At 41.7% G+C, this 23,347-nt stretch overlaps 2 protein-coding genes across 2 annotated transcripts; both read right to left on the reverse strand. All coding sequences in view use genetic code 11, as the record gives it.

Annotated features, from left to right (window-relative positions):
- Positions 1–2,165: 2,165 nt before the first annotated feature.
- On the reverse strand, positions 2,166–3,859 carry EGR_06909 (E3 ubiquitin-protein ligase 8-Mar; the record flags this gene model as incomplete). Its single annotated transcript, XM_024496158.1, has 4 exons — positions 2,166–2,272; positions 2,309–2,447; positions 2,755–2,980; positions 3,792–3,859. The coding sequence occupies 4 exons, from the start codon at positions 3,857–3,859 to the stop codon at positions 2,166–2,168; spliced, it is 540 nt and encodes a 179-aa protein (XP_024349470.1).
- A 3,788-nt stretch (positions 3,860–7,647) lies between these two features.
- Positions 7,648–22,272, reverse strand: EGR_06910 (E3 ubiquitin-protein ligase 1-Mar; the record flags this gene model as incomplete). The annotated part of the gene is made up of 6 exons (XM_024496159.1): positions 7,648–7,800; positions 16,481–16,561; positions 16,835–17,143; positions 18,025–18,141; positions 19,567–19,740; positions 22,138–22,272. 6 exons carry the CDS (start codon positions 22,270–22,272, stop codon positions 7,648–7,650), a joined length of 969 nt encoding a protein of 322 aa, XP_024349471.1.
- Between the last annotated feature and the right edge of the window lie 1,075 nt (positions 22,273–23,347).

A 23,347-nucleotide genomic window follows, 5' to 3' on the forward strand; every position in this document is an offset into this window, starting at 1 on the left:
CACTCTTCCCATAAATATTCCACTTTTGCAAGTTTAACTAAAAGTTGATCTTTCCTGTGCAGATTCAAAGATCATGCTTTTCAAAATACATAGATGGTAACATCAATTTACCATATATCCCCCTTGCTCGAGTAACGCCAACTTGTCTTTATCACATTATCCTTGCTCAAGCTGCAGTGGTAAAAACTGTGCTTAATGAAAGTATTTTTATTAAGTAAAAGCCCACTGAACATTAAAATGTTTGGATATTTAAATGAAGCATTCCACCTCCAGTGTTTGCTGATGTAAATTATGACTAATCTTTCACTTCTGCATTCACAAGACGTCGAGTTGTCTGGATTTGCCTGTCTACTTAAATGGCATATAAGAAGTGCTACTTTTTAATCAACTCACCTGGAAACACTGGAATGGAAGATGAAATGCAAGATCAATGGTCATTGCTGAGTAGAGATGGACGAAGCGCGAAGTGCCATCAGGACGGTCAAAAAACTGGCGGCTGCAATTGTTCACAACAATCCAGTTGTGACGAATTTATATTTAAAGGAGTGAGGACTGAAGACCGAAGGTGGGTGGTGTTTCAGGGTAAATGCCCTAAAATTTGTGACAGCGGGCGACGAGTAGAATAAGATTTGGCAACATTTTAACAGCGGCCACAGCTACCTGGACAGAAAGCAAACTCAAATGCTGCAGTATACGTCTAAAGCTAGGTCCTTCATCTGACGCACTCAACTACAAGTACAAGTAAGTGACACTTCGCAAACGCTTTCTTTTGCATGCAAGTGGAATTTCATAATTCCCAAGACATCAAGTAATACAAAACTTCCACTCTACAGCCTCTTGCAAAGGCAAATCAGGCGCTGATAAAAATTTTCACATCCACAGTAGACGCCTACTATCGTTAGGACAGTTGGCACTTCTCATTTCTTCCATCTATTGGAAATGTCAATATATTCACTAGAGGTCTCAGGGGAGGTCAGATCGACAGTTGAAATTAACTATTCTCGGCATCCAAGTAGCTGTCTGCTGTCGACAAATAAATTCTGTCTTGTGCGCCACCGGTAAGTATTTAGAAGGGTATGAAGAGATTGTGTTACGGAGCCCAATGAAATTATGCACCACAAGGACTCATTCCACTTCGTCCTTGAGGCGAATTTAGTTGGAAAATTTAGTAGCATGTCCTACTTAGAAGTTAAATACACAGGTATACACACCTGTGATGGTTGTCAATAGTGTAGCTGTGTACTTATTAAACACACCATTTGCTCACTTCGGAGACTAACATTGCCTTAAGATGGGTATCTTCGACCCTTTGAGAGGATTCGGACCACAAAGCATTTTAAATAGACGGCGACTGCAAAGGATCAACTCAACTCTTACCTTATCATTTCATCATTGGGAATGCACGTCAGACAACTTCTGATGGTGAGCATCAGTCGAAATTTGTGTATCAGATCCAACGAAGACCACGGTCGAGCGTTGACTCGCAACACGTGACTTCCTTTCCTTTGCCCTACTACTTGTAATGTTACATACAGTCATTGGCCTTATAGTGAACGTATCTGCATTCCTCAACAATATCACCATTCAGTTGGAAGCCTCCATCATCTTATACCCCCTCAATTACAAGTTGGCTATGGCAATCTACGTAAAGTGTACAATACACAGCACACATAAAGGTACCCAGTAGCGAATTCGCGCCAGCGATGATACTTCGCTTGCACTAGCATAGATGGCTGGATTCGTACGCATTCGACGGATGGATGTGTGGGGCAAATAATGCAGTGATGGTCAGATGTGCTGCTGAAGGGACTGATACTAGTCAGCCAAAGAAATGGAGCGGTGGTTAATGGGCAGTAGCAGCCAAATAGGCATATTAAATTGTAAAGTTTACTCAGTGGGCAGAGACTGCCCCAAACCACGTGGTCTTATAATCACACACCTCGATGTGGAATTGAAGGGCTAAAAAGCATGTGGAAAATATCTGGCTTTCACAATCAAAAAGCCTTTACACGCAAGCACACAATGGAGAGAAAATGCCCTTGATTACAGAGGGATACAATGGATAATTGGTGGTGGGATGGGTGGACAAACACAAGCATCCAAGACTGATAGGAAGCTGGAAATAAGTGCAGTAGACGATAACTCCTCCATCTCCTCTTCCAATCTCAAGTCATTGTATTCCGACGCAACTTCCTCATCCGCCTATTGGAGGGTTCTTGCACCACGTAGACGTATTCCGATCGATCTGAGCCTTTTCTGAATTTACACCAGGCTGAAATCCCAAAGATGAAAAACTCGACGTAATTACCAAGTATAAGGCCCATTAATCCAGCGAAAAACGATGCCTGCAAAAGTCCTGACGAAGTACTGGTGAAGGCGACAGCACTATGCCAACTCAACCAGGCTGCGAGGAGTAGAATAATGATTTCGAAAGCATAGAATTTCCACTAAATGAAAAAGATTGCATACGTCACACTCTACAATACACTGGTTGTGCGAACTAAGCTCGTGATAGATGGATAAGTGGTGGATGGAGGAATGGATACATTTAAGATAAAATTAGGAGGCAGATGCCTTTAAAATGAGGAGACACATGATTGTTGAGTAAAGAAGGGCATTCAAATGGAGGCAACTACCCCAGATAGAGAGCGCCTAAGTGATTGTGAGAAATTGTTTGATGCATAGATTCACAAATGAACCAACAAATTGTTAGTACACACGCATAAGACACTTCCTTACTTTCCACAGCCTCACCCCTTTATTCTCTTTGACGTGTCTGCGTATTGCATACCTAAAATTGCACAACTCACACTTCCTCGACCGACTGATTTTAATCCAACGCTGAATGCAGCACTGGTGGACATATTTCATACTTCCATCACATAGACACGGCGCAATTAATCGTCCACGAGACTCCATCTCCATATCATTTGATTCATCATTGGAATCGTAACATATTCGGCAAAAGGGGATGTCATGGCTGGAACTGGTGGGCGACGGCCCAAGCCTTTGAAGTTTGCTAGTTCCACGCGGCATTACGAAAAGAGAAACAGGGACAGTGGTGAAAGTGTAGGAGAAAGTGGTTGAAAGCTTTCTTAGCTCGCAATGAAACCTTGAACAGAGGATCGAAAGAGGCGGTAAATCGACCACCTACAGTTAGTTGAATCTTTGTGATCGCCTTCCCTCTTCCTCTCCTGCTTTAACCGTCTATTACAAGAAACTTTCGTTAAATTTTTAAAAATTGCATGTCAGTCTGTTACTACATGTCTGCCATCTACAAAGCCTATCACTTCACACTGCAGTGACTCAAGTTCTTCCATTTGTAACCATTAGTAGCAGCGACTGCTGCAAGTCCACAAACAATTTGCTCTTCATAGGACTTCAATAATCTCTCTACCCACTACACTGAGCATTAAGCATGGCTATACTAAAATGGTGAATTTGGGATGGCCAAAGTGGAAGTAAGGAAGATTACTAGAACCTTGGTATATTACAATAAAGGCACCTCAATAAATCATCTTAAAAAGAAGTGTTGAAATAAATCTCAAAATATATGATAGAGTGAACATATAACCTTGAGTATTTTGTAAAGTATTCGTCAATTAAGGAATCGACAAGGGTCAACTTACGAAAAGATTTGAAGCAATGTAAGGTGGAGCGAATAAAATTCAAATTTTGCACGAAAAGTTCAACTCAGCTACAAGGGTACATTAAAACATTTGGATCTTTAGAAAGCATGTTACAATGAGAAATTTAGATTTTATTAAATAATATAATGCATTACCTCGTACCAGTTGCACTTGTGTTTGCCACTTGCTTCCATTTCCTCTACATCCTTGGTGCACCACTGTCTGCCCATCAAATTTTGCAGCGGGTATCTTCTAGAACGATACTACAACAAACAATATTCGCTGCAGATTTGCAGACGCAAAAGATGGACAAACTTTATCATGATGAATAAATATACACCTGCGGAATTAAACAAAACATGGTTGGCTATTAAGAAAAAGATTTGTGAAAAAACTCATCTCTATTTGTGTAAGTTGGCTCAAATTGTTCCGCTGTGACATGCATTTTACAAGAATAGAATGGAAACCATTCCAGACGATATTGTAATGTATGTTTATTGAAAAGCGTCTTAGAAGAAAAAAGGGCTCCGTGATTCCAAATCTGGAGGAGGAGTCGTCATGATTGCGCGAACAGGAGGAGAGATCGAAACGTGCACTTCACTGACTCGTGTCCACCATATTCACGATTACAAATAAGTATGACCTGGACAAACACTTTCGCTCATTCAAACGGCTTGAAAGCCAAGAAAGAAGAGCTGAATAAGGAATCTCCTTCAACATGTTAATATTTCATTGCTAGTATTAAGCCCTCGTCAGCAAAGGATATCTAAAAGCAGATTTTTTTAGTCTTCTGCTATTAACGATGCTAAACCTAAGGAATATGTTCTCGAAATTTGCATTTGATTGGCATTACTACGAACTACTTCGGAAAGTCTTATATTGGCTTTGCGGTTTAGCTTCATAATGCCTTTGCAGTTTTGTCTTTTGCGAGTGAATGACTGTTCACCGAACAACTACGAGACTACGGAAAACTTGAAGATGTCGTTTAAGTCAAATAATTAAAAAAACTATTTCCCAAACATGCAATTTTATCTCTTTTTCAAAAAGTCTGCACACTAAACTCGAGAAAAGATTAGATAATCTGATGTAGCCCGTTCGGCTTGCCATTTCTTCACAATGTGTAGGTGAGAATGAGATTGTTGGGGTCGCTAAGGCGAGACTGGCCAATATCAGCCTGTCCTTCAACAACTCTCCCTGTTCGCTGGTGTTGCAAAACCCTTTCCAATTTTGAGATTGTTTGGTCTCACAAAAGTAAAGATTGGGAATCGACACCTTCACATATTACACTTTGCTAGAGTGAGAAACTAACTAAAACTTACTGTGTCTATCCTCTGTACTATCAATTGGCAATGGTTGTCATATCCTCGCTCCGCGTTTTATTCGTGAGTGGCAGATCAGCCTTGATGATTCTACTACTCCTTCGTGTATCTGTCACATAATAACGTGGTGAGTTGTTGGTGCTACTTATCGGTAAAAATTTTAGGTAACATCGTTGACTCATTGGCACAACCTCATGCATATCGCTGATGTTTTGTTGTTGCTGTGCCCTTGTCTTCCGGTATTCACGTATTCGTGTTCTCACTCTACAGCCCTTTGATGTCCTGCTGAGAGCCAGGTGAGTGAAGTATCTCCTTCCGACGCCGAAATTTAGTGGGGTCTTGTGGAAACAAGGCATCGATGGGACTGATCCTGCCTTGCAAATACATGGGGCTCAAACTAAATAGGTCCCCGTTTTTTCTAAAAAGTACGAAGTAGATGCGATTAAAGGGTTCATGGGATCCCCCAACCCAACATTAAAGTATCAATTTTGTGGTCGTGTAAATTTGGTACGTTTAATGTTATCTGAAAATGAGTTTTATGCTGTTGAGCTTCATTTGTGGTGCGAAACTGGTTCAGAAATTTCGGACAAAAGATAATGAGTGAAGCAGAATGTATGTGCTAGATTACTTTGTAATCGCTAATTTAGAGCATTTACTTCTGCTAGCTTTGTCCTTCCAAAGTGTCAAGCCGTTGAATATCGGGATCACACATGAGACGTAATTTTTTCTTCTTGCCCAAATGCTTGCCGCCCAAGCTGTCGAAGTAGACTGTGTTTAATTATAGTGTCGTTAATGGGCAAATACCTACTGGACATGATAAGGCTTGCATCATTTGAAGGAATTGCCGTCTCATTATTCATTGAACCCTATAAAGAGAATAATTTGGGAAAATTGCTGTCGATTGTTAGTTTAAAATGTCTTAGAATTAAGTCTTAGCAATTTCCATCTCGTGATGAGTAGTGGGTTGTTTTAAATACCAAGTGTGTAACTGGCCTCTTTGATGCCAACCCAACCGACTATGTGAGTCGTAAGTATCTTGATATACCTGTCTACTTAAATGACATAAGTGAAGTGTTGCCTTTAATTAACATCACTAAAATTGAAAGAACGGATGACAGAACACGATGACGATGGGCAGTGTTGCGGCGAGATCGCCGAGGTGCTGACGAAAATTAAGTTGTAGAGTTAGAAACAAGCAAAGTAATAACAGCATTCTTCTTCCGATAGGTTTGTAGTTGTAGGAGCAAAGAGTGAACGCTGAAGGTGGGTGGTGTTCTACGGCAATTTTCTATAATTTGCGACTGCGATTGTAGCGTTTATTAGGTTTTGCCATACTTAAACAGCAGTTACTTTCGCTTAAACAAAAGATGAAACCGAATATCATAATTTACGCCTTTCACCTTGTCTGCATTGCTACCTCTTAAACTAGTCAGCATTTGTGCGTGTTAAAATGGTGTTTGCTTATAAATGATACCGCTGCTTTGAAAGACACTTTTGTTAATCATTTGATTCATCTCTTCCACATTTGTCACTCATTATTATTTAGGCAGTTATGACTTCTCGTTGCTTTTGCCCTCCCTCGATGCCTCCACCTTCACTACGACGTAGTGTAGGGTTATATTTAATCAACTAGCAGTTCTAGGTAGGTTGCTGTTCCATTCGCCATCGAAATACCTTCAGCCGTACAAAAACGCTTTCAACAAACCACCCTCTTAATGACCTCTATCAGAGAACCTCAAAAAAAGAGTTAACACGGGGAGTTTTTGAATGCATTTGTTAACTACTTTTCTCTTTTCAGTCCAGTGCTGGACTATTTTCATGTATCAATTTTGGTTGTCTTCGAAACATTAGGCCAATTTAGACAAGCCTCTAGGGTTCACGATATTTGTGTAACAAATTCTGATTTCTTAGATTAAAATGCTTGCTTCTTTCCGGCACAGTAAAGAAATAATCGCTGGGAAGAGAAGAGTAACCAACCTCCGGCTTGATTTCTAAGTTTATAGCCAACCCTTAACTATTTCGCTTTTGGGAAATGGGTATCACTCGCAAAGGAATGATACTCAAGAAGTCCACCAAAACGATTTATACTTTAATATTGCATAAGAAAAGTGCAGTTGTGATCTGCATAAAAGAAAAACAGTCTGCTGCAGGTTTGTGGTTAGTGGCATGCCTCAAAGACCATTCCAATGGACAGAAGTTTAACCCGCGAAGACTAAGGGAAACACTGCATTTACACATTGGCGATACTATCCATGCGATTCTTTGATCTTGTCACACAGCTAGAAATTGATTGGACTCTCATTAAGATCACTCTACACAAACAATCGTGTCCATTACGATGGCATTGCCATTATACTTGACATCAGAAATTTGGTTGTCATGCTCTGTTTGCAACCGCGGCAGTTAAATTCACCTACTTGGAGAAGTCTTTGTGCATGAACATGGAAGATCCCAACGATGACGAAAATGTAGGCAGCAGCAGCATTCATGAAGGCATTCATAACCATTTTGATTGCAGAGAGGCTCCTTTCCCTACAATTTCGTGGTCTGGTAAATGCAGTGACCATAGGATATCCTGCAAGGTAACACTGACCACAAATGGAAGGTGCAGCGACGATTGTCAGAGAGGAAGGCAGGATGCTCCGTAGTGAAGGACCCAAGTAATGCGACCATCAAGAAAAGAATTTGGGTGATTGACATTAAGGACAGACTTTCAAAGCCAAGTGAGGTGATGTGGAGGTGGCGACGTAAAGAGATTGGTGTGAGGAGAGTGCAGAAACTGTAGAAATAAAGACTTTAAGGACACGAAACTCGAGTTTGTAGGCATGACAATCGCCGAGGATGATATCTCTCTAGTTCGAAACGATTAAGAGTTGGAAAGTGTGCGATAGTGTCAGTGTGATGAGGAGCGTCTTGGAGAGCTGTCTTGCAACGTGAAGTGAAAGTATCGAAGGGGTTTTGATCAGATTAATGGATCGCAGCAGAGCAGCAGTGTGAAACAGAGCTGAGCAGACGCTGGTTTTTAAATAGCCTCTTGGCCAATCGTTGTGACACTTTGTCCTCCTTTACCATGCAGAAGTCATTGCCGACTGGTCCTTCTCGGTGGTGCTAAATGAAATCGACCTTACGGGATTGTCATAGTTTAGAATTAGCAGTGAATGCTTGGTGAGTACACTGTTAACTGCTTTAGCGACAACCACAACAGATGTTTTTGTGTTTGTGTGTGACACCATAGTTAGATGATTTACCAATTTGCACCAATAACTACTCCAAATGGAGAGGGTGGGACGAGTCCTTGTGATGCACAGAATCAGCAGGCCCCAGTCAAAGCTACCACCAAAACACCTCATAACTTTCGCTACAAAAATTGTGGAAAGCAATAGTCTTAGTTTTAACTGCTTCATTTACATGGAAATGGAGCATTAAATGCCAGTTTTAAAATGCTCACTCTCTAGGTCACAAATATGCTGAACAATAAATTGACAAATGCTCTGCTACAGAACTGACTAACCTTCAGTGCTTACTCTTCATTCCTTACAATAAAAATTGTCAAAAGTAGAATGCTGTGGTCATTTTGATTTGCCTTAATTCAACGACTTAATTTAAGTTTACACTTAAACAGTCGACACCCAGCATTGCCCATCGTCATCGCATCCCGTCAATCATTTCGCCAATCCTGGTGATGTTGGTTGAAATCTACACCTCACTTATGTCATTTAAGTAGACGGTCAAATCAAGACACCCATCACATACCGGTGGTTCGATCGACGTCAGAGGGGACAGAAGCAGCTCACCAGCCAATCACAAAGTGGGATTTGCTCGGAATTCACTTCAAGACATCAAGACACCGCGGTTTTTCCTAATTCTCCTCTTTTTGGATTCAAAACTCCCATTCATCCACCTGCATCTGGCTGAGTCAAATCAAATAAGCTAACATTGAGCGTGACTACACACCATCTCAATATTCAAACATTTTCAAGTCTAGTAAGTTTTCATTCAATAACAGCACTTCAATTAGACGCAGTCTCTTCTACGACAGCTTACGCAACGACCAAATGAAAGAGGGAGGTAAATTGTCGTTTCTCGAAGTAACGGTGATAATTAGGGAGTCCACTGCTCCATTCATGCACTTTAAAGGAAGAATCTCGATTGTGCAGCTGAAACACCATCTTCCATTTTAGCTACTTCCAGCACAGAGTAAGCATAGGCTAGTAAAACTGAAATGTGACATGATGCTTCATACTCGTGGTCAAAGCAGAATGTTTCGTGGACCAACTTCTCCTGACAACGACGATCAAAACTGATCTTGAGCTAAGAATGGGCTCCGAAATCGTTGATGGCAGAGGCTAATTCAAACCGAGGAGAGATTTGAGGCAGTACTTGAGATGCGCAGTCTCAAGAGGCTCTTACTTACTCCATAAGCTTGTCAAACACACCATAATGGCTTATTCGAATTGCCGCTTAATCACACTATTGGTTTGCAATGAAAGCCCTCCATAGCATTTATTTTAATGTTCAACACTAACTTAGTGAAAGCGGAGCACTCTGCAACGGCTTTTTCGTGCTAAGTAGGGGGGAATCTACAAGCCTTACATTAAGTTAACCCATGTTCTGAATACAGCTTGCACCGAATCATGTCGCAGACGAAACGAGTGCGTTGTAGACAAACATGGCACCAGTGAAATCATCTTGATCAGAGCATAACTGATTCCCTTCGTTTCCCAAACACAGATTCGAATTAATCAGGAAAGCAATGATAGCTAGGGTCACACAAGGATAACAATACATGTCTTAATTGTGCCAACTTGCATACATGATAGACATCCTTGTGGCGATTGTGTTTATATCGCCATTGGATGAACGAAATGGAAAAATTCAGCTACTTAAATGAACAACTTTGTGGCCAGTATTCATGCCAATGACACAACAAAAATTGCTAGATATAGTGCTTGAGAAATGTAAATATAACCACGCTGAATGGGTGTTACTGTCATTCCATGCAATTATCCATTCATTTACGAATTCTTTGAATACTCTGAAACAGCACTTGCACATAATGCGTCCACAAGCATAACCCATTTCTGCAAAAGTGCGAGTGAGTGCTGTCCAATGAGCAGTTTCCATGGAACCTGCCAACTCCCAATATCTGATGCGAATGAGTATGTATGGGTTTAAAAATGTGCATGCCCATTCATCCAGGCGACCGTAAGATCAGACGCTGGAGTGGTGTGCGCCTTCATAAATTACTCACTTACTTTGGCTAGAGCTCCAAAAGTAGCAATTGTAGCACACGGGGTGCGTCTCTAATCTTGTAGTATTTGGCACTCAGATGTCGCATTGCTCACCTCACAATTGCCATTATTCCGCATTCCACCAAGGCCACGCCCATTCGGTATACTTGATGATCCGCACAACCTGCGGGAGGATCAATCGAGTGAATCAGTGGCTCACAATCAGGCAGAAAGTTACCTGCCTGCGTGTGTTTGAATAAAATTATCGTAAAATGCCATTGAATTTAATTAGAATGACTTATGCAAAATAAATATTCTAAATAGGCTTATTTTACTTGGTAATTTTAATCTTATAATTTCACCGGGTGGTATATTCCAGCCTATTCAATGCTTTCAAACGAGCAAGCGTAGCCTTCTTGGCCATTATTTGTGACAGAGGATATTTATCTAAAACCACTGGAACCAGCACTGAGATAAGGACCACGATTGGTGGAGGTGAGTTCGGATGCACACAGGTTTACACCATTTAACTCAACTTAGTAAACTGGGGAATGCATTTGACAATCAATTTCGATAGTGCCTGTGTGGCAGGATTTTGGAATGTGTCTATGAGGTAGTGAGCATAAAATTTAGATGTCCTCATAAAACAACGTCAACCTCGTCAACAGCAGCACATAGAAGGGATAGCAGTATTTTAAGTGAAATTCACGTGCGTAACGATGCGCCACCTCGACGATTCGCGCTTATGATTTGCAGTCTCCTCCGATTCATTCATACCTCTTACACACAAATTTGCAGCTACTAAGTTTTGCAGCAGATATTTACCCAAAGAGCACCATCAAGCAGTTATCTCTCCGAAAATGTGAATTCTAAAAAGCGATGAAGAATTGGACAATAAATAGCAAAAATCACACTTAATGAACGATGGATGGTAAGTAATGAACCGATTACCAAAATAAATTTTTCTGTTTGTTCTGGATGGCCCTGAGTGCCATAAGGTGATATGCCTAATGCAGGAGTAGATTAGTAAACAGACCAAACGATGTGGCACCTGTTTGTTACCAGTCTCTCACGACAAAGAAAAACTTATGCAAAGCTGTTTCCACCTCATTCAACGGGTAGTCAAGAGTTGCAACAGTTTAAGAACGCATTATTGCAAGTATGCACTTATTTAGCATTGATACACATACTGTTAAAGAAATTTTATTTTGACATTTAATTTCAGCTTTACTACACTTTTGTAAATTTGTTCGTTTGGATCAAATGGATATTCAACAAATAATTGTGAAATTGGTGAAAATTCCAAAATATTCCAAATTTGTGGTCATTTTAGATGTCAAAAATATGATAAATGGTTAAGGTGCCACGGAAAGCCACGCAAATAGCTCATTTGCGAGTGGGCAAACGTAGCAGAACATGAATGACCGGGAGGACGAAAGATATCAGGTAGAATGTGCTGCATCCGCATCTAGCTCTCCCTCTCACACATAAGGCATTACAGCAAAGGTACCCTTCTGCCCACGAACGATGGTTGTGTAGGGCGAGACACATGTGAATTCATAACTTTACCCGAGAGAGTGGCTTATTCAAATTCGGCCTAATGACTAAAAGTTACCATCAACGATTTAATGGCTTTGGAACTCATTGCTCAAAAATACTTTGTCTTCTAGACATCTATGCTTGACTACACTTCCTCCACTTTCTCAATAACTCCTTCCTCCAAGTGTTTAATGGAATACTTATTGCAGATACCGCTATTAATCCAATTGAAAAGGGAATCTTGTATCAGAACAGCAGTTGTGATGTGGAACATCTTATCTTCCTACTTAGGAATTCGAAATGTGAGAAGACAATTAAAAGTCGTCTAGTGATGTTCTTCCTCATGATCCAATACGATTGCAAAATCGCATCCCCTCTTCTCTTATCCGATCCTGTTGTGAAGGCAGCCCTTTGACGACTACACTTCTACACAAATTGTTTGTGTCTACGAGTCCAAATTAGGTTTATTCATCCACTGCTAAATAAGCCGCTATCAAGACTGGCACACCATACCTAAATCGTTGCCTATCTGTCATCATTGTATGAATCAGATGCTACAAATCTGCCAGAAGTGGATCAGAGCAAACACACGTGGCCTCGATAACTAGCGTTGCACTCCATCTTCGCACCTCAGACTACGAATGTGCAAGGAACCAAGAACGACATGCAAGCACACTGTTTCAATCGGCCTTCTCTCCCGATTTGAGGGGATTACACGGACAAAGTGAATGCCCGCATTCGTCCATTTCCAGCATAGTCGTTAATAACGACTTGGAAGCTTGCTATTTGGTCTATTTTGGACAGATTCATTACATGAAATTATTCAGATCTTTTTCTAATGCTTCTCGCTGTGAAACATATGCTCAAACTGATTTACTCGAACGGTGTGTGATTCAATTTGTCAGCATTTTTTGTTTTTACTCATTTCGACACTTGAGAGCACTTTATGGGCTCATACATGCAGCGCGTCGAGTTCAGCCTGAGTTCTTATGAATTCACAGTATGACAGGAAATATATTTACCTAAATACAAAAGGATCGAGAGGCTGCCGACACGTCTCGAAGGCCGTAATGCTATGCGGAATGCAACCAACGGAGGCCTCAGTGCCTACGTGGTCGATTGCAGAGCTAAACAAGCTATTAAGGCACAACACTATTTTTGCCTTTCTGCGTACTTAAAAGCATTTCCACATACTTAAATGCGAGTCATAATCCAGACGAAAATGCATTTGAGATGCGAGGATGGGTTGCATATTCTGTACCTTACTTCGATTCTGGCACCCCATCATTTGTACTGGAAACTAACACTAACGATGCTACCGTGGCCAATGTACGCTTTCAAAGGGACAAAGAAGGAAAAACACACCTCACTACTGACACAAGCAACACACCTGATTCGCTGTCTGTACAGCATTCAGACAATTTAGACATTACCAGATATTCGCCAAAACTCACAGTGAAAACGAACCACCACGCACTGACGTGGATGAAGACAGTGAATGAGATAGACCGTTACGCAGCACTTTATTGCAATGAGCTGCAACAGTACAAATCTGCAGTTTTGGCAGGCCCAGGTGATGTTATCGTGTATACCATATTCTTGAGCAAAACCCTCCAAGGGTTATTGGATGTAAACGCAGAGTACTGATTTCGACACGGCTCTGGTATACGAGAGGTTCTCCACATCTTTGCACAGACCCACAGAGAACCAGATGACCTCACCGAGGAAGGTACACAGATGGATATGGTAGAAGTGGTTGAAACGCCCTCTAGAGAATATGGTCTAATAGTATCAATCTGGTGTTTGAGCTTTCAAGCGCCTACTTACAACTGGCTCATTGGTACAAACAGCTCTCCATGGGATGCATGAGAAACTTCTCCGGGGGAGGAAAAATGAAGATGCTAGGTGTCTCAGGCAAGAAGTACTGATAGATTGTACAAACCCCTGACATATTTGATTTTTGCCAGAACTGCGTTACTTGCAACAGCTTTAAGGCCTCTCTTCGCGGTGATCGCTCAACTTCAGTCTATGCCCTTGGGGTTCCCATACGAGGGGGTCGGTTTTGACACCGTGGGTCCTCTACCATCTACTGATGGAGGAAACTCATACATCATCATTATGGTAAAACTCTGGATGAATGTGGCTGAGATGACAGGACCTGAGAAGACACAAGACGTCGAAACGGTTGTTTCAACTTTCTTCATTAGATGGCTATGTCTGCACTGAGTGCCCGAACGCTGAATAAGCGACTGTTTACTGAACTACTCAGTACCTTACTATTCCTAAGCCAAACATGCCATCTGGACAACGTTAAGGTAATGGACAGGTGAGGAGATCAAACTGAACTCTGGTTGGACTTGTGGTGGCTTTCAACTGCAATGTACAACCGAAAGACTAAAATTTATACCAAAGACAGCCCCTTTTGAGTATACGTCTACAATTTATTTACCTACTAAGGTTTCTCTAGTTAAGATGCTACCTGATCATGAATTGAGAACACTGACCGGTATTTTCTTACTAAACATGGAAGCAGTTAACTTCAAATTCCCAACCTACGTACTGCGACTGAAGGCTGAGATAGAAAAGTGAAAAAAAGGCGACTAATACACTAAAGGCAGCGCTGGCGGACGATCCTCTTTTAAGGACAACATGAACTTTAAAATGTAGCTTTAATATGCCCGACTTGACCCCTGATTCTGCCCGCAACATCACAGAGCTCTTACCACTTTACGTATCCTCCACTAAAACCTATTCTTGGCCGCAGTGGAGGCCGGTATAACAACACACACCGAGTTGCGTGAATGCTGTGCTCACCTTATTGTAACTCGTCATTAATCAGGAAGAACAGACACTCCCCGGGGCGAAAACGATGTGGAGTACGCTACTGTCCTCTAATTGATAATAGAAAGGGCTTTCCTTACCCTATTTCCCATTAGAATTGTGGAATGACTATCATTCACTTCAGATACGGAGTTAGACCACCAGATATGGTTAAGACACTCCACTCTACGGCACCGATACCAACTCCCTCGGAGAGTTAGTGCATTTTACAGGAGAAGCCTCAGAAGCTGCTGCCGTGACTCCATAATATGTCTTAAAAACATTGCACGGGGAAGGGGAGGCTGTGCATCGTCCCACCTTCACAGACCTGGCTATTGGCTGCGGTGGTTCATGCACTAGGCCCTGTGTTGATTACACTCCGAAGTTCCCTACGTAAAATGCTCAAATTATTTGGACATTCTTTATTGGGTTGGCTGGATATAGTCAGTGTGATCCGGTTGTTGTTGGTGGTATGTAGTGACCACCACAAAACACGACCTTTTACAAAATTGCTACATCAACTGCTAAGTCGACAATTTAATTTGGTTTCCAGTTTAGCCACCCAAAATCCTCCATTTGAGAGGGTTATGTAACTACGTAAGTGTGACAATTATTGTAGGGACTGTTTTAGTAATAAAGTTTTTGTTCCATGCATTAGTTGGTTTTATGAATAAGTTGAGTAGTGAAAAATCAACGCCTAATTCGTGTCAATGTATCCCACTTTATCAGTGCATCAGATCTTAGCATCATCCCACATCCATTCATTTATTCATCCCGTGTTCATCTCTTTCCCAGCTCAATAGATCAATTGCCAGTATTAATTCTCCATTTTCCTACAGACACCATCGTGGCAAACTCATTCCTTCCGTGAAAGTGCGTAGTTGAAATGCGGCATTAGAAGGCGCGCCCATTTAAAGGCTTAAGGCTTTCAAGATCTGCATCAGTCATTTCCTTTCCTTTGCATTACACAACATCACATTGCATTACACCCATAGAGCAACGAAAGCACCACTAATTCTGTTTCTACATGCAGCTGCTGGCCTTGTCGTAATTGCATTAACTGGCCTCAACAATATTACTTAAACAACTCTTATCCATTTCAAGTGGCAATGTCATTCACCAGCTCTGTGCCTCAATTAGCCGTTGGCTCTAGCACTCCGCCGTTTAGACCATTTCCACGTCAGTACCGTCAATTTCTTAGGAAGGGTTCAAGATGGACCACATATAACTGGGCCCAAAAGCCACATCCCACGATCACTGACTGCAATCGGGTGTGGATCATGCATCCAGAATGAAAGTATGCATGCATATGGGACAAAGGAATATATGAGGGAAGGAATGCACTGATAATCAGATGCGGTATGGACAGATGGATATTGGTCAGAAGGGGGGCTGGCGCAATGCTGGATAAGTGGACGTCAGTTGAAGGCACTCATCAGATCATACAAAAATGCCCAGTAGGAAGAAATTGTCTCATACCTCGTGGCCTTCCAATCGCACACCTCCATATGGTAGTGAAGAATTAAAACGAAATATTTAACAAATTGTAGCTTTTGCAATGGTTTTTACACACATTCTGAGGGAGGGAAATTGACATGGATCACAGAAGAGTGGCAAGGATTGCTAGTTTTTAAATGGGTAATTAATGTAAAATGTTGTGAAATGATTGAAAGCTCGAAAGAGCCAAGAGAAGGCACCTCATTACCTCATCTCATCATGCCATTCACACCCTCGCAATTCACTGTCTAGAGGGATCCTGCACCACAGAGCCATATTTTACTTTATAACCCAAAGAGCGTACAGTCAAACAGATGAAAATTGCAACAAAATAAAGAAAAAGGAGAGCCATTAAAGTAGCCAGCACATATATACCCCAAGACAAGGAAGCAGGAGGAATGGCGGTTGAAGAATGGCAAAAGGTAAAAACAAACCACCAAATAACTAAGGCTGCAAGGAGTAAAACTGTGGGTTCGAAAGCCAAGGCCATGCCTAGCTCCTCAACAGAGATGTCACGAAGATCTCGCTAAAAGAAAAACAAATTGTCAAACATCATAATTCATGACACCGAATGGGTTGTGCACACTAAGATATTCGACAAATGAATGAATGGGTATAGAGACACGTTACCTTAAAATTAGATAGCGAATAAAACCAGTACAAGATCAAAAGATATTTTGGTTATAAAGAAATGGACAAATGGATACAAGATTTACTGCGGGTGAAGCAATGTATTCGAGAACTACATGAAACTTAGATGGTTTTAATCTAGGGACTTCCATATGTTTTATAAACTCACCTTGCGCATGAGCATTGCCCGTTTGCTCATCTTAAACTCATAATGACACAGCTCACACTTCTTCAATTGACTGATATCAAGCCAACGCTGAAGGCACATTCTGTGGACATACTTCAAACTCCCGTCACACAGACATGGCGCAATTAATTGACCACAAGATCTCGAGTCTGAATCATGGCAAATTCGACACAAAGGAATGTCGGGACTGGAAATAATGGGCACAGATCGAAATTCTTGAAGATTTTCGCCCTCATGCCAACTCTGGTCTCTAGGCATGGTGGACGTAGTGGAAGAATTGGAGGGGGATGACTGCAAAGAGGAAAGTCGTAAGGGGTAATGTAGGAGAGTAATGTTGAAACAAGCTGCTGCTTTCTTCTTTCTGCCTCTTTGGCGTCCACCACCTATTAAACGAATCGCAATTTAACAACCTTAAATTGTACGTCAATTTACAATCACATCTCAGCTTATTATAAGCACATTAATATACGATCCAATAATACATCCGATTGGCAATATAGGTGTTTCAAACACAAAAAGTAAAGCTTTTGTTGCCCTAATTGCCACACTGACAAGGTGGACAAGTCAGGGTGTTAAAAAGAACTAGAACATAAGAGGAATCCATCTATCCAGCACAATGAGTTGCGTTGGCTGAGAAGCATGGCAAAAATATTCTATTGGCATTCGAAAAAAAGTTGTCAAAAGTAGTGAAAAGCATATAAAAAAGAAAACATATGGCACTAAAAGAAAAATTGCAGTGCGAGGCTACCACATGGGCATGGGTGCTGTCCCATTCAACAGTGGCGAGATCAGACACCCATGTGAGGTGTGTCCACACTAACTGCCCTCACCTTCAATACGCGATTTGAGACGAGTCGGTGAGAGGTGCAAACAAATTCGTCTCCTCCCCATCTCCGGAACTCCACTGCGTCCACATTCGCGTACACGCATGTTGAGGTCCAAGCATGCACAAATGTCCCTCCATCTAAAGCTACCCATTCATCTACAATCTGCAGCGCCCAAATAGGTCCGCGTCGCTTTCACCCTCCAATTAATTCCGCACGATTAATTTCTTGCAAGCGCCATCTAACGAATGGGACATTCACCTCATCCTACTACCATCAGCAACACTTTTCCCACCAAAATATGCAAACGCAGCGCTAAGCTTTACTTAACGAAGATACTTCACTCACCTTTGTGTTTGGACTAAAAGGCACCGCGTTGTAAAGAGGAGAGGTGTTGTACGGCACACCTGCTCCTTCCTTCTGTCCACTAAGTGGTCTTCTATATGGATCCTCTTCGTCCGACTTCTATAGCATGGGTGATAAATTAAGCTCGCTAAATCGCATGCCAGTCAACTCTTGCATTACATTCGTCTAATCCCTACTCATTTCACATTTCCATGGCATTTCCACTCACAAATTTACCAGTCCTGGCAAACAGCTTTTGCATCACATTCGTTTTATCCTCATACCTTTTCTTCCAATACACCTTTTTTATTTCCTCGAATATCTACAGCGTCTTCCATGTTTGAGGTAAGCGTCAATCTCTCTCCTACGAATAAATCACATATCCACATGCTCGTAGCACTCTCAGACAAAAATTGCATATCTTAATGGATAAACATTTTACTATTTTTTAGTTAACGAGGTTAGTTTACTTGACGTTTTTAAAGTTTTTTTGCTTTCTAATTGCTTATTTCTGTTTTTTTACAGGAGTCGCAAGTACCAACCACTTCAATCAAGTTAGTCAAGTGGCATAAGTTATCAGTTTACATAAGTGTAGGTATTCCAAGTATCACTGTGGCAACACATTAACACTTGAGACTACAATAATTTTTAGTGCACATTTCGGCACCACACAATACACTTCATTCTTTAACGTGTATGTCTTACAGATGCTGCGTGGAGTACGCCTCCTTCAAGCACCACAATCCGCAGTGTCACTTCATTTTACTTCAGTCGCTTTAGCCGTGTCATCCTTCCTTTGCTTATTCACTGCTTTCGAGTGGAAAAGTGGGTAGCCGATTAATGATTTAATGGCTTCCCGTCAAGCAGGAAGGTGAATTGCCTATGCATGTGCATGCCGTTTGCAAGTAATCAACAACACTACGTCTGAAATCGTCTGAGAGGGGGACCACAAACAATTCACATCCTAGTTGCTTAACCAGAAAATGACAATAAAGACATCTCATCCAAACTCTGCATTTGCACAGACTTAACTTTCAACCTACGTATCAAGCTCTGTCTGTCATGCTTCGATGTCTTCCCCTTACGACTATTTTGCACCCATTTCCTGCCACCCAGTTTAACTACTAACCCTGTGACCACAACACAAATCCTGCGTTATTTAGCAATCATACAAAGTAGTTCATGTCTCAAACAAATTTGTGGGGCAAAATATGGAAATACGAAACACTAATACAGTTTATCAGCTGCAAGTAAACGCGGTTTGACAAGCACAGCGAAGGTCAATAGCAGCCAAATTAGGAAAAGCTATCGCAAACTGAGCACAAATACCCTTTCGGCTGCGGAGAATACCATATTTATTGCACCGATGGGATATATACGCATGACAAACAAAACTTTTTCAAATACTGGCCAGGTGTGAAGTTGAGATCTGATCACTTAATAAACAAGTCAAACGTAACCATTCCGTAAGTAGAAAGCATATCAATGACAACTAAATTTTATAAGAATAGCATGCATAAAATTATTTTATTTGAAATATCATACCCCTGAATTTCCTGCCCCGCCATCATTCCTGGCGGTATTTTCCAGGTTAGCCAAATCCCCAAAAATACCAGGCATCACCTCTTGATCTCTCCGTTGTGACATTGCTCTGCCTGAAACTCGCTCACAACCGGCGGAAGCAACGCTGAACCAGTGATTGCGAATGGAGTACGTGTTCTAGTAAGTACATATATTTGAGCTAATCTACTCAGTCAAACAAACCAAAATCTTCCAAAAAAGTAGATTTTTTTAATGCATGATCACATTAATGCACCTAACTTTAAATTGGTCAAAATAACCAACGCACAGAACGATCGTTCTTTTATAACACGATGGAAATCCTAAGCACAAATATCGTTTTGAATGCACTGACTTGCAGTCATTTTCATTTCTGACTTAATAATTACGGCAAACACTTATGTCATAACACCAGAGGCACATCCCATGCATTATTTTGCCAAATCGCTTAAGAAATCCGTCTTACTTACTTCTTTGTCAAAGGCAAAATTGCACAAGAATAAGATGGATAAGAAGACCAGATAAAAATGTGACATTTGAATTCGCAAAGGAATAAATATACGATGAAAAATGAGTCGTTAGCAAAATTCTAAAGCATCTAATAAATACTTGAAAATTTAAGTGATCGGAGTGAGCCTACACTGGTTCACCACAGCCTGCTCACACATTTGTCTAATTTTCTCGCGTATTTTGCTCTATTTATGCCTTATGTAGTAGTCCTTGAGGCATCTCCCAAAACCAACTCTTTTCTTACTTTCTCTGAATTGTCTATTTGCATTATTCATCGCGTGTTTTTCAAGCATCCGTATTTCCACTTCCACGTTATCGTATGAATTTCAGTTGCTCGAATTCCTGCTTCTCCTTCCTGCTTCGCACCTCACATGGGCGTACAGTGCACACAATTACCCATTTAGCAAACACCCTTTCATCTATCTGCCCGACCTGCATTTGTCTACCCATTCATCCATCAATCTACTCAATGATGTCCATATCCAATTCACCAGTGCATGGGGTCCAAACCAGGAGTGCTGGGAATAGTGATGTCAGAGGTAACGATAATCGGAGTTTTTTTGGCCATTCACAGCTGAGTAGTGGAAGCGGTTTGAGGAAGAGCTAAGTCTAGCTGGAACAGGCCAGTCTTGCCCTAAGCAACTTCTCTCCACAAAACAATCACCACAGAATCATTCCCAATTCACTCCTCTTTAGCATCTCTGTCTCGGTCCCAAATCAGTCAGCGAAGGAATGCAATACACCAATCTAGATGTGGAAAACTTTGATGTCACATTTGCAATGAATGTGATGCGAGAATTATCACAGTTAACCGCTGTGACTGCGAAGGTGGAAGGATACGCAACCTCAGTCTGCATTGGTATTAATATTTCTCGTGGGGTCTATGGAGGAAAGCTGGAACTCGATGCTCATCATATCGTCAATATATTGGCAAAGTGGAGTTCTGGGGAATCCGCCATATTTGATGGCATCATGCAGTGCTCTAAGTTATCAACCAAGGTGCGGGTGGCCTTGCTAATAGTAAGAGGGTTGGGTGTAAGGACGAGGTGGATGTCCAAAGTGTGTACAACAAATGAAACAGTGGAAAATGGAGAACACGTGTCATTCTCTCTAACGACATGTGATTCGCATGTGTGCTGCCCCAGACGCTCTCCAACACAGATCTTCACCTCTGGCAGTCATGAGTAGTCGAATAAGCTGATATCAATAACCAGAAACGCAGTTGTCTTGACTCGTCTGTCCACCGCAATGGCATATGCGAGGTGTCGCTTTACACCACTTCACTGCTACATCAGGCATGGATGACGGAGCACGATGGCGACTGTCAATGCTGTGTGGAGGGTGTTGAATTGTAAACTGCCATCAAGTCGATGAGTCAAGACAAATGCACAACAATGACCACAATCGACTTGTGATAATTTTGCACTTGAAGGGGTGAGGTCTGAACACCGAGGGTGGGATTGTGTTCACTAGCAACCACTTCTCAATTTGTGGTTGTAGTTGAAGACTGGAATAGCATTTTGCCAAATTACACAACAATTGCGTCCACTCAGACAGAAGAGGAATTTGGATGCCGCAGTCTGCGCCCAAAACTCCCGTCATACTAGTCAAAAAATGTAGTATGAGGTACGCGATTCACTTAGAAGTAATAATTATTGCATGCTGTCAGTTGGACGGGATCCAAAGTTGATTATTGTTAAGTAGCTGGGACGTCCAATCCTTCTACTCTACTGCCACCGCATAGAAATACGTCCTGCACTACCATATTTTTCGTCAATCCCTTAGTAGTCACTTGAGATCGGGTATCACTGATGCAGTTGAGACAGCTAACTCCTTCCTTCTTCCCTCTGACGGTGTCAACACGTACGATACATAAAATCTCGAAGGATGATCAATCAATCCGTGGTTTGAGGTAGGTCACTTAATTGTTTTGCCGTCAAAGAACCTTCAGCTGTACGAACCCGCTTCGAATAACCCGCTTTTTCCATGACTCTTATCATAAGACCACAGCCAAATAAGGGTTTGCATTGTGCGTTTCTAATGCACCTCCTCAACTGACTCCCTCCTCTTCACTATGTCGTTGGCCCAGTTGTGTGATTTGACTTTGGCTATCTTCGCAAAGTGGGATGAATTCGGAGAAGTCAAATGGGTGTTTGCTGGTGGTGGAGGGGTAACTGCCATACTGCCCGCTCTTTTAAGTAGGTAGCTCATCCTTCGAATTGCGCGGTTTGAAAAGGGTGTCTCACTCAAAGAGATGAGTCAATGAGACTTTCACAGGTCCACCTTATGACTGAGTCATGATGCCAGCTCCTAACCCTGGCACACGTCATGCCCGTTCCAACACGCATACGTCTCAGTTGTCATATTTCCTTTATCCGTTGACTTACAGTGTTACACCTTTACCTTCTCCATTTCCCTCTTTATCCTGCTAAGCGAGCGAGAAAAGCGGAAGCTTCATTCCCTCAAGGGAGTGCTTACAACTACCAACGAATTGACCAGGCCTGTGAGTCTATAATTTGGCGCTCTGTGAGGCGCGAAAAGACCAGAACAGCCAAGGTGGTATGGGTGGTCAGCAAGAAATCAAAGCCACGTGCACCTTCAGAAATCCACCATATGCCTCCTACAAATGAATAAGACGTCAAGAATTCTCAATTCTTGTTTGTAAGGTGGAGATGAATAGTCTTCTGCTCCTTTGAAATGTCCACTCTTTTCCAGTGTTTGGCGTTATAGAGTTAACTAAGGGCGATTCTATCAAATTTTCTCCATTATTGGCTCCATCTTCCATTGGAAAAAGGCTAGAATTCGTGCAAATATACAGTTAAACTAGTAATTCGACTGGTTAAACAAATGAAACTTGTACAGTATGTCACAGCAAAATGTGGAGGATTTGCTTGTGCAACAGAAGGAAGCTTGGTCTTAGTTTTCTATCGGTACAGACTGTACAGACTGGAATCTCGCATGCAGTGGCACCATTAGCGACGCTTCAGTGGCTCTGTGGTTGCAATGTAGTGCAAGGGAACGTAAAGGTCCAGTACAAATAGATGCTTGATTGTGGTTCCTGCATTGAGTGAGTACGTAGGGGCTGAATTTAATGTTGCGTCTGCACTAGTGGAGCTAACCTCTTCATGGGGTTAAATCACCAGTGCAATTTGGTGCTTGGTCCTACTTGGCAGTCACACAGACGCATACAACTACAACGGTTTTCACAAAACACTGTATGCTACCCTTCCACATAGGTAAGTTCTCTTTGGCACCT

Source organism: Echinococcus granulosus, assembly GCF_000524195.1.
Source record: "Echinococcus granulosus chromosome Unknown EG_S00065, whole genome shotgun sequence".
Taxonomy (NCBI): Eukaryota; Metazoa; Platyhelminthes; class Cestoda; order Cyclophyllidea; family Taeniidae; genus Echinococcus; species Echinococcus granulosus.